This window comes from Mustela erminea, chromosome 8 (genome assembly GCF_009829155.1).
Source record: "Mustela erminea isolate mMusErm1 chromosome 8, mMusErm1.Pri, whole genome shotgun sequence".
NCBI classification, from domain to species: domain Eukaryota; kingdom Metazoa; phylum Chordata; class Mammalia; order Carnivora; family Mustelidae; genus Mustela; species Mustela erminea.
This window is the reverse complement of record NC_045621.1, coordinates 110,779,516-110,791,558: the sequence shown is the minus strand read 5'-3', so window position 1 is coordinate 110,791,558 and position 12,043 is coordinate 110,779,516. Positions and strand designations below refer to the sequence as shown.

Here is a 12,043-nt window from a genome sequence, read left to right as displayed (position 1 = left end):
TGATTTTTGCTGAGTGTTGCCATTTTAAATCACCTGTTCCTTTTAGTAATACCATGACCATGATGAATAAGATTAATGATATTTTGCACCTTTTTTGACAGCAGCAAAGAAGAGTCGTGTTGTCTCTGATGCAGATGACTCTGACAGTGATGTTATATCAGACAAATCAGGCAAAAGAGAGAAGACTCTAGCATCTGACAGTGAAGAAGAAGTAGGGAAAGAAGAGTTGTCTGATAAGAAAAATGAAGAGAAGGATCTGTTTGGGAGTGATAGTGAGTCTGGGAATGAAGAAGAGTAAGTGACAGTATAACATGAGTTTTCAAGGGTTCATAGAGGTGGTAGAGAGGGGTTTGTCTTTTAAGTTTTTTTAAACTTGTATTAAAATTTTGTGATGAGAAGTAAAATATAATATATCCTGCCTGACTGCATGCCTTTGGGGGATTCAGGAATCCTGAACTATTGCTACACACTATATAACGTGGATGAATCTCAATAGTATTAAGTGAAAGTGAAGAAGACATGTCTGATTCCACTGATGTGAAGTTCAGGAGCAGGCAAAATTAATCTGCGGTGATGGAAATCAGAATGGTGGTTGGCTCTAGGATGTTCATGTAGGGACTGGCTAGAAAGGGCCACGACTGAACTCCCTGGAGAGATCAAATTGTTCTATATTTTGATGAGGGTAATGGTTACATGAATGTGTACTTTTCTCAAAATCCACCAAAATGGACACTTAAGATCTGCACATTTTACTGTACATAAAATATACCTTATTAGAAAAAGATTTCATGGTTCTTGTGCAAATGAGAAGAAAGCAAATGATTTCCTTCTCTTCTAGAAATCTTATTGCAGACATATTTGGAGAATCTGGTGATGAAGAGGAAGAAGAATTTACAGTAAGTATAAGGGAGATATTTCCTCTTAGACTATCGTTTTTGTTTCTGTGGCAGTGGTTCCCAAATAGGTAACTAACAATAAGTAGAAATAAACAATTATAATGTGTTCAGTAGAAAAGTCTAAAATAGAGGATTCAGAAAAGTGAATTAAAAGTATGTACAGAAGCATAAAAGGCAAAATTGAATTAATTGGTGGGGGACATTTTAAGAGATGGTGAAAGGTACCTTATAATGCTAAAGGGAAAGATTCATAATACTTAACAAAACTTGTGATTCTAGCAGTGGCAGGCTAGGTAATTTGGACCAACCCTTCCACTAAGGATGACTAGAAAAGCCAGACAAATGTTTAAAAATCTGATCAGCAGAGGAACAATGTAGCAAAGAATTACTAAGCCAAACCCCAGATGGTAAAGCTCAGCATTTAAAACTGCTTTTTCTGGGATGGTTGCCTGATTAGGCTGAGAGGCTGGTCATATTTTTGACAGCCTCAGGGGTCAAAATTTGGAGGTCAGATTTTGCTGAGCTTAGGAGACTTTGAAAACTGCATCCTCAGAATTGGGACTCCTTGGATTAAGAGTGATGTGGAAGTGGTAAGAGTCTGCTTAGATTTTAGGCCAGCTTTGAGTCTTCTAACAACCTAGAGAACCTCAGTCCCAGAGATTCAATCACAGTGCGCCTTAATTCATTGGCTAGTGCTCTGAGACACCTGGCATATTCAGACAAATCCCTTTAGGACAAAGGTAGCATCATCACAGGCCTCAGATTATTTCTGTAGTTTATCAGATACGTAGTGTGGTACACAATCATAGATAACGTTAAAAAGAAGCAATAGTGACAACAGATAATAGAAATAGAGGGTCTAGATACAGGAATCTTGGCTGTTTCCTCAAAAAACAAAAAAACTGTTCAGGCAGATAAAAGATTAGAAATTTTGTCAGAGCAAACAACTTTGATTTTTTTTTTTTTATTTAAAAAAATTTTAAGATTATATTTTTGAGTAACCTCTATACCCAGCATGGGGCTTGAACTCACAACCCTGAGATCAGGAGTTGCATGTTCCACCAGCTGGGCCAGATAGGCGCCCCAGACCAAACAATTTTTTTAAAAAGGTAGATTTGGAAGAAGAGAACTGAATAGAAATTCTGGAGTGGTAAAATTATAGTAAGAAATTAAAAATTTGGTGGATGAGTTTAACAACAGAATAGAGTTATTTGAAAAGAAAATGAAGTTAGAAGGAGCTATTTAGAATGAAGAATTGAGATATATAAAAAAATTATAAATTTTACATGAGAAGGCTTAACATAGTGAATTGGAATCTTCGAAAAATATAGCAGAAGCATTTAAGGAAATGTAAAGCAAGAGTTTCTAGAAGTTGTGCAAATTACAAGCAGGATAAATACAATGATACAGTAAAAATCTGTACCTAAATACATCATAGTAAAATTGCAAGAAGTCCAAGAAGACAGGGAAAATTAAAAGTAGCCAGAGGGGGAAAATATTACATTCAGAGAGGCAAAAATCAGATTAATAGCTGACTTCTTAACAGAAACTAACTGCAAACTTAGTGTTCTGTTACATTCAGCAAAAATACTTGTCAGGAATGAAGATTTCCTCCTAATTCATCTTACCAATATACCAATTGATGGAGATACTAAAGGCAGAAAGAAAATCTCAGGTGGAAAATCAGGGATTTAGGAAGAAAAAGCAACAAAAGTGTGTGGGTAAGTCTAAATGGGTATTGATGCTACAAAAGAAAGTCATGTGTGGTGTGGGTTGAAATATTTATAAAATTAGAATATGACAGCAGTAACAAATTGGGAGTATACATGGTCTTTGCAAATGTGTATAAAAGGACATCAGTAGACTTTGCTATGTGATCTCTAAAGTGGCCACTAAAAAGACTAATGGTATATGTAACTTCCAATTAATAGGGGGGAAAAAAAATAATAAAAGCTATCAATCCAAAAAGAAGGCAAGAGAAAAAGAAAGAGGTATAGAACAGGGAATAATTAGAGTAGGATATAGTAAGATAGCAGATTTAAGCTTTCATAACATCTCAGATTATATTAAACAAATATATCAAGTGCTCTAATTAAAGGACAGAGGTGGTCAGACTGGATTTTAAAATATAGCTGTTTACTCATTTCATGATTCATGAAGGTAAAGAAAAGTCGAAAATAAAAGGATGGAAAAAGATACTATGTGTGAACGCTAGTAAAAAAAAAACTGGCACAGCTATATGAATATGAGACTTTGAGGCAGAAACATTTGAGATAAAGGGTCACTTTAGGGGTGCCTGGGTAGCACCGTTGCTTAAGCATGTGACCCTTGGTTTCGGCTCAGGTTGTGATCTCAGGATCTTGAAATCGGGCCCTCCCTCAGGCTCTGTGTCCAGTGCGGAGTCTGCCTTGGATTCTCTCTCTCAAATAAATAAATCTTCAAAAAAAAAAAAAGAGGGTCACTTTATATTGATGAAAAAGGTTTTCAAATTGTATATATATACTAATGTGGCCGAAATACATATATACAAAACAAAAATTGACAGAATGGCAGAGAGAAATGGACAAATCTATTATCTGAGTGGAATGTAACCAATAGAACAAGCAGACCAAAAAGCCACTGAAGAGTCTCTTTATGTAATCTGGAAATAAATGCAAATAAGAATACAAAATAAAAGTTTGGGGATTATAAAAGTTAAAATTATTTTCTGTTCTTTGGCTTTCCTTTTCACTTTCTTAATGGAGTCTTGAGCAAAAGTTTTTAATTTTAATATAAATCAACTTTATCCATCTTTTCCTTTATAGTGAAACTTTGAATTCCCACAAATTTTTGCTTATTCCTAAGATCATAGAGATACTCTCATGAGTTATATTCTAGAAGCTTTTTTTTTTTTTTAAAGTTTTATTTATTTATTTATTTGACAGAGAGAGATCACAAGTAGGCAGAGAGGCAGGCAGAAAGAGAGAGAGGAGGAAGCAGGCTCCCTGCTGAGCAGAGAGCCCGATGCCAGACTCGATCCCAGGACCCTGAGATCATGACCTGAGCCGAAGGCAGCAGCTTAACCCACTGAGCCACCCAGGCACCCTAGAAGCTTATTTTAATCTTTCACATTTAGTTAGAGAATCCACCTGTAATGGGTATGTATGAGATAGAAGTTAGGGGGTTCCTGGCTGGCTCAGTTGGTAGAGCATATGACTCTTTATCTTGGGATTGTAAAGAAGCCCCACATTGGGTATATAGAGTTACTTTAAAATGTTTAAAAAAATTTTTCCTCCCATTTGGAATATCTAGTTGACCCAGGCCATCCTTTCCTGCTTCTCCCTAGTGCTGTCTTTGTCATAAACAAAGTGTCTGTAGATGATTTCCAGTCTATTTCGGCAGTTTCTTGTCTGTTCTGTGGGTCTCTTTATCCTTGCAGTGTTAATACAGAACTGTGGATATTTGGTTGTTGATGCCCTCTAAGCTTGTTATTTTTCAGGATTGCCTTGACTTTCTTTTAGCACATTCCCATATAAATTTTAAACCAAGCTTTTGCAAAAATTACAAAGTATAAACATTTTCTGAATGCAGAGCAGTGAAATTAGAAATTCAATTAGAAATTGAATTAGAAATTCAAAATCCACAAACAAAATAACCTTGCCACCCAGAAATTTAAGACTTTCTTGTCAGACAATTCTTGCATTGAAAAAAAAAAAAAATCAGTACTTTAATTCCTAAAAGAGTGAAATTTAGATGAATTTAGAGTCTGATTCAAGAGGGTAGAAAAATAAAGTGAACCTAAGGAAAATAGGAATAATAGGAATAATTCATTCAACAAATATTTGGGAGCCTGTATGCCAGAGATTGGATATTGCACTCATGGTGCATATACTCAATTAAGCAGCTTTTTTACAAGAGTAAGATGTGTTTCTCTAGTTTAGAGAATTACCATCAACTTGATTTTGGGTTTAGTTCATGGAGAAAAACAACATACTCTGAACTATTGGAAAGATCTAAGTACAACATAAAAGCAGCTATAAAGAAAAGACTGACCATTTTAATTGCATAAAAGTAAAAAATTATGCTTGGAAAACATTACCATAAACAAAATGCAACTGTACCAATTGAAGATTGTGCAGGCCCTGTCACTTAAAAAGTGCTGTTTTAAAGAGACTAAGTTTTAAATCCATACCAATAAAACAAAGATCCAACAGGAAAATGGACATAGGAAATTGGGAGTTCCATAGAGAAAAAATTAAAAATGACCTTTAAACATGAACAAAATGCCCACCGTTACTCATAAGAGAATATAAAGAAAGATGCCTTTTAGTTTTTGGTTCAGAGATTGGTGAATATCAATGTTTGATAACTTGTAGTAGTGAAAAACTGGAGAAACAGGTGTACTTAATGCTTTGCTGGAAAGAATAAGTATAACCTCTATGAAGAGTTTGGTAAATATCTCACAGAATTTCAAATGCATATACTTAAATGTCAGTGGCAAAATACATAAACAGTGTATTGGTTACAGTCATAGTATGAAATAATCCAAAGCCTTAAAATGAATGAGGACACTTTATGCCAATATTAATTGATCTCCATATTCTAGCTTTGCGCAGTGGCAGTATCATAGCCAATGAGGTTTATCCGAGGCGCGATTATTGCTAATTGATCTCCATATTCTATTGTTAAATGTGGAAAGCACAGACCAGTATATACTGTACCCAGTGCGTGAAGTATGCTACCATTTGTATCATAAAAGGGGATAAGAAATAGATATGTTTAGAAGTATGTATGTGTAAATATAGGCTATTTCTGGAAGAAGACATAAGAAAAGTAATACTAGCAGCTAGGGTGGAGGAAGCTTTTTTGCTCTTTACCTTTTTATGAATGTATTACTTTAAAAATGCAAAAAAAAAAAATTAAGAGTAGTTATACTAAAGGAAATCTGTAAGGAAATTGCAATAACCCTGGTAAATTTACCTGGCCTGTAGGGTTTTAACCAAGAAGATTTGGAGGAAGAAAAAAGTGAAACACAGGTAAAAGAAGCAGAAGATTCAGATTCTGATGATAACATAAAGAGAGGAAAACAGTAAGTTTGTTTCATTTTTTAAAAAGGAATTTGTTAAAAACAGGGTTGCTGGAGGGGAGTGGGTGGAGGAATGGGGTAACTGGGTGAAGGGCCTTAAGGAGGGCATGTGATGTAATGAGCACTGGGTTTTATATAAGACTGATGAATCACTGAACTTCACCTCTGAAACTAATAATATACTATATGTTAATTTAAATTAAAAATCATAAAGGTATTTGTTAAAGAGTACTTTAAAAATGAAGATAGAGACTATCAAACTTTGTTTTTTCTTATTTTGGTTCCTTACTAAGTGTAGCAAAGAATCTGTTCCATTTTTCTCCATTCTTTTTCTCTATATAAAGTGCTGTCTGAAAATACACTTACGCTTACTATTTTTCTTTTCATTTGCCCTGTGCTCAGCTTCTTAATTTGTGTCATCCTCACTGTGTAAGCTCTTCTTGAGTTACTGAAACATAACATAAAAATACATTTTTTGAGAGAAAAGCTGACTTTGGGGTTCCAGGGGCAATGAGGTAAAGTCCTAACTACAAAATATTACTTGGTTGAATTTCACTTTCTTTGGTTGAGATGATTGTAATCTCTGTTCAGAGAAGTCTGGTATCTTGAAAGGTGCCAAGTTGTAAGTATTTGCACTTTAGAAGAAAGTAGCATTTTGTGGAGTTCGAATTAAGAAAGTTGGTGGTTCTTAACTGTGACAAAAGGAGATTTGTATTTAAAAGGGAATTTGTGGGTGCCTGGGTGGCTCAGTGGGTTAAGCCTCTGCCTTTGGCTCAGGTATGATCTCAGGGTCCTGCGATAGAGTCCCACGTTGGGCTCTCTGCTCAGTGGGGAGCCTGCTTCCTCCTCTCTCTCTCTGCCTGCCTCTCTGCCTACTTGTGATCTCTCTCTGTCAAATAAATAAATAGAGTCTTTTAAATAAAATAAAAGGGAATTTGTATTTCACTTGATTTTGTGTTGCTCCTTAGTATGGACTTCCTGTCGGATTTCGAGATGATGTTGCAGCGGAAAAAGAGCATGAGCGGCAAGCGCAGGCGTAACCGAGATGGTGGTACTTTTATTAGTGACGCTGATGACGTAGTGAGTGCTATGATTGTCAAGATGAATGAGGCTGCGGAGGTAAGATGGGTCACTGGTGGCTTCCTCTTTTCTTTCCTCACTTAAGGAAGAGAAAAGTATGTGGAGACATGTAGCTGAAATAAGACTGGTCATGGGTGTTTAATTGTGGACATATATGTGATAGTATGTTAGTTTGTTTTCTATCTTGGTAGAATTTGAAATTTTCTATAATTAAAATAGGAAAAAGCACCAAAGTAAATACTGAAACTCTTCTTTAATAACAATAACATTATTCCTCTAAATTTGTAATTGTTTAAGCTATCTAATGGTTTTGTAGGTTTGATTAATACAGATGTAGAGGTGGTGGGTATTAAGGAGAGCATGGAGCACTGGATGTGGTACATAAACAGTGAATCTTGGAACACTGAAAAAAATAAAAAAAATACAGACGTAGAATTTGGGGTTCTATTAAAAAGTTCATTTTTTAGTTTTCTTGTAGAAAAAATTGTTACTAGGAGATATTGCTGCTTTATTTTAAAGTTTAGAATTATAGTGGTTACAATTTATTATTAACAATAAGTGTTGCTTTTTAAAAAATCTTTTTCTTCCTGGATAGGAAGACAGACAGTTGAACAATCAAAAAAAGCCAGCACTGAAAAAATTAACATTATTACCTACTGTGGTCATGCACCTTAAGAAGTAAGTATTCTGTTTCCTTGAAAAAGTTGTTTCCTCTTAATGGAATAATATTCAAACTATGTACTGGTGTTCTAGAGATGTTATTTAATGACTGCTATCTGTCAATTCATAGAAAAATAATAATAAATAGAATTTCCTAAATTATGTTACTTCCTCCCAAATTTTATTTTATTTTATTTTTTTAAGAGGTGCGTGAGGGGCAGAGGGAGAGAGAAAATCTTAAGCAGGCTCCATGCCTGGCTCAGAGCCTGATGCAAGGCTTGCTCTCATAATCCTGAGATTATGCCTTGAGCTGAAATCAGGAGTTGGATGTTTTATCTGACTGAGCCACCCAGGTGCCCCCTCATAAATTTTTCTTAAGTCTTGATCCTGTTACAAACAGAACAGAACAAATAGCAAACTGACATTAAGGAAACAAAAGCATGTAAACCACTACTTTTGTTTTTTATCCACTCTTGTTTTGAGTCTAGTAAAATTACATCTCTTTTCCCAGTGTAATTGAGCACAGAGAAAATTCTGGGGGACTGGTTAAAGCCTGTATTGTAGGAGGCTTATATGACCAGTTATATCATTAAGTATGTCACTGGTCTTCTAGAATAAGGACCCTCTTTTGATAGATCTTGATACTAGGCTGTTTTACTGGTTTACTTATATTCTTAAGCAACTGATTTCTCCTTGAATCTAACCAAGTTAGGTGTCCTGCCAAGACTAACACAATTTTGGGTTCTCTATCATCTAAACCAGTTTGAGAATCTCTATTCTGATAAAGATTTTTTTTTTTCAGTTATAATTACTGGAGCTCTTTATTCTTATTATCTGTACCATTCATATAGTGTTAACCTGTCTTATATAATTCAGGTTTTTAACAAATGATCTTTGTGTGTCAAATCTGTTTTTTTTTTTTTTTTTTTTAAGTAGGAACTAAATTTTATATTGCTTTTGAAACAAGAATAGGTACTCAGTAAGGTGGTTGAGTAACTTTAAAAGCAGTCTTTGGAAATGCCACTAAATATATAAGAAAATCCAGAGCAACCTATGGTAGAACCAAGGTTCAGAGACTTGACTTTTTTTTTTAATTGCAGGCAGGACCTTAAAGAAACATTTATTGACAGTGGTGTGATGTCTGCCATCAAAGAATGGCTCTCCCCTCTACCAGATAGGAGTTTGCCAGCATTGAAGATACGAGAGGAGCTACTGAAGATTCTGCAAGAGGTTAGAGGCAAATAATCTAAGTATATGTTCTTCATTGATTATCTGATGTGGTTTGTATTGTTACAACCTCTGTGTCAGCATGTACTTAACATTTCTGCCTTAGTCTGCCAGAAGAGGGGTTTCAATAGGTATGTCTATTAGAAACATACTAAATAAAATGAGCATAAAAAGGAAGGCCTTATAACATTTCATGGAACTATAGTATTGAAGGAAAAAGATCTTGGAGTTGCTATTATTTATCTAAGAGGAATTGTGTAGCAGTGGACATGTTTTAAGGAGGCACTTGAAGTAGAAAAGGCACCAATTTCAGATTCAGATAAATTTGCTCGTGAAATCTTGAGCTGAGCCACCTTTATGTGGCTGTGACACCTTGGGCAGGCTACTTAACTTCTGAAAGAATTCCCAAGGAACTTCCCGTGTGCTAGGTGTTCATACATGTATTGGTTCATTTATTCCTCACAACAAATGTGTAAAGTAGGTGTATTGTTTTCATTCTACAGATGAGGAAATGAAGACTCATGAGAAGTTAAATGACTTGTCCAAGGTCACATAACTAGCAGATTGGCTATGCTTGGGTTCAGACTGAGGTCTGTTTGATTCAGAGGCCTGTACTGATGCTTGTTATTAAACTGCTAACTTCTGAGTAGGGTTAGTTTACACTTTCCACATTAAGTTTTACTTTGACTCAGTGTAATACTGAAATCTCAACTCTTGATAGGAACACAGAGTATCTTTGTGTTCAATGTCTGCAGATTCTGAAAATGGAATTTTCCTTATTCTTTTGTGAAAGAACCAGGTGTTGGAGGTCCTCTAGAATAGATTGGCAGGACTCCCAGTTTTTTAGTGATTAATGTATTTGTATGTGTTTGTGTTCGCCAGCTACCTAGTGTGAGCCAGGAGACCCTGAAGCATAGTGGGATTGGACGAGCAGTGATGTATCTCTATAAACACCCCAAGGAATCAAGGTCCAACAAGGATATGGCAGGGAAATTAATCAGTATGTACATTTTGCTTTTTGTTGTGTTGTGTTTATGTATGTCAGAAAGACGTGTATGTATAAAAGCAAACTGTATTTTTACCAATATTCATTTAAAATGGATTCATGAAGTAGAATAGAAATTCTTTTGGTAATTTCTTGTGGGTACCAGTTTTTTAGCCTTAGTCTTAAAATGTTCCTCAGCATATTTAAGTATGCTATGAATATTAAGGATAGCAAGTGAAAAGTTTTCTAATCCTGGCTCAAGAGCATATATAGAGAGGGGGTTAGTATACAGGCCCTAGAGTCCATCATATCTGGGTTCAAATCCTGGATTCACCATCTACCTTATTGCATTCTTTAGGCAAGTGATTTAAGCTCTAAGCCTTGGTTTCCTCCTCTGTAAAATAATGACATGTTCACTTTGAATTATAAAGATTAAATTAGAGGATATAGGTACTGTATTATATATTATATACAATTATATATAGTTGTATATATTACATATTATATATATAAGCACAGTGCCTAGCACATAGTAAGACCTCAAGAAATGTTAGCCGCTAGTGCTGTTGTTACTTTTTTAATGGTCTTCAAAGTGTTTTGCATGTTCTTATTTAATGATAACTGAGAAATCCAGGAGTCTAACTGAAATTAATCTAATCAATTACTGTATCTTTCAGTTTTAAGAATGAAAACCATGTGTGTTTTCATCATTCTTCTTACTTCTTCTATGCTCCATGTTGCAAAGGAATTTTTTAAACTTCAAGGATGTATCAAAAATATTCCTGGGGCACCTGGGTGGCTCAGTGGGTTAAGCCTCTGCCTTCAGCTCAGGTCATGATCCCAGGGTCCTGGGATCGAGCCCCACATCAGGCTCTCTGCCCAGCAGGGAGCCTGCTTCTCCCTCTCTATCTGCCTGCCTCTCTGCCTACTTCTGCCTACTTGTGATTTCTCTCTCTCTCTCTCTCTCTCTCTCAAATAAATAAATAAATAAATAAATAAATCTTTAAAAAAAAATTCCTATATGTGAATATAATGATTACTTTTCTACTCAGTTTTTGAGATTATCAAAGGTTTTTAGAGAAATTTTTTTTGTGAACTAGAGAAGTATTACATTTTTGATCTTGTTAATAAACTGCAGTGCACTATTGTGTGATAAACTTCTAATGCTTTTATGCAGTAGTTCTCAGCTCTCATTTTGCCCTAAGCTGAGAGAAGCAGAATATTCAGACTAATACCCATGACGTACTATAACAGTAATTCTGAATCTAATAGTGGGGTTGGTAGGCAAAATGTATAAAGATACATAGACTCCCTGAGACTCCCTGCTCCTTTATTTGATAACACCTAATCTTCTTTCTGAATATTCTTGCTTGTTTTGATGGTGTAGTAAATGCAGCAGTAAGCTATATTTTGTTTGAGAACAAAAACATCACCCCTGGACTTTTACTGACTAAATGGTGGGCATGTTTTACTTTGGTTCATGGTCACATCACTGTAGCAGCTTTCTTAGACTTAATGAAATCTAGACTCTGTGCTGCACTGTTAAAATGCAGTTTTTGAAGATTTAGACATTTGACAAGTAATAAGGGAGCTTGTTTTTGGTTATACTAGGAAGCTAGAAGAATTTCAAGATCTGTTTTCAGTAGAGTCAACTTACAAATTAGGCTGTCTTTGAAATGTCAGTACAGCTAATTGATGACTGTCAGAGTGAGTCAGTTACTACTTCCTTTAAACCTCTGTGGTAGTTAAAGGCATAAATGACTTTTTGACACTCAGTTTTCTGAATCAGCGGAAGCTGGTTATAGTACTGGTATCATTACCTGCTGTGTTTATCCTGAAACGGTCCTGAAATAATGGTATCTTTAGGGAAAGAATATTCTAAAGCCTGGAATATTACATCATACTAGGATGTAATATTATTATTTCAGGGAATGGTAGCAGATATGCTACTTTCTAGTCTAAATAATTGACTTTCCTTGTTACAGATGAATGGTCTCGGCCTATATTCGGTCTTACCTCAAACTACAAAGGTATGACAAGAGAAGAAAGAGAGCAGAGAGATCTAGAACAAATGCCTCAACGACGGAGAATGAACAGGTATGAAGAGTAAATATTGTTCCAGCAACTCAG

At 35.3% G+C, this 12,043-nt stretch overlaps 1 protein-coding gene and 1 pseudogene across 6 annotated transcripts in view; both read left to right on the top strand.

The window, feature by feature from the left end:
• Nucleotides 1–12,043, top strand: part of IWS1 (interacts with SUPT6H, CTD assembly factor 1) — a 40,210-nt gene that overhangs the window by 19,557 nt on the left and 8,610 nt on the right. For 4 of the 6 annotated variants that reach the window (XM_032353978.1, XM_032353977.1, XM_032353974.1 and 1 more), the window contains exons 4-11: nt 102–294; nt 839–896; nt 5,867–5,964; nt 6,930–7,080; nt 7,637–7,719; nt 8,802–8,931; nt 9,811–9,928; nt 11,899–12,010. In XM_032353978.1, coding sequence (XP_032209869.1) covers nt 102–294; nt 839–896; nt 5,867–5,964; nt 6,930–7,080; nt 7,637–7,719; nt 8,802–8,931; nt 9,811–9,928; nt 11,899–12,010 — 943 coding nt within the window. The remainder of the gene's footprint in view (nt 1–101; nt 295–838; nt 897–5,866; nt 5,965–6,929; nt 7,081–7,636; nt 7,720–8,801; nt 8,932–9,810; nt 9,929–11,898; nt 12,011–12,043) is intronic. The other 2 variants (XM_032353975.1, XR_004288322.1) reach the window with 2 other exon arrangements.
• Nucleotides 5,480–5,673, top strand: LOC116597939 (annotated as a pseudogene).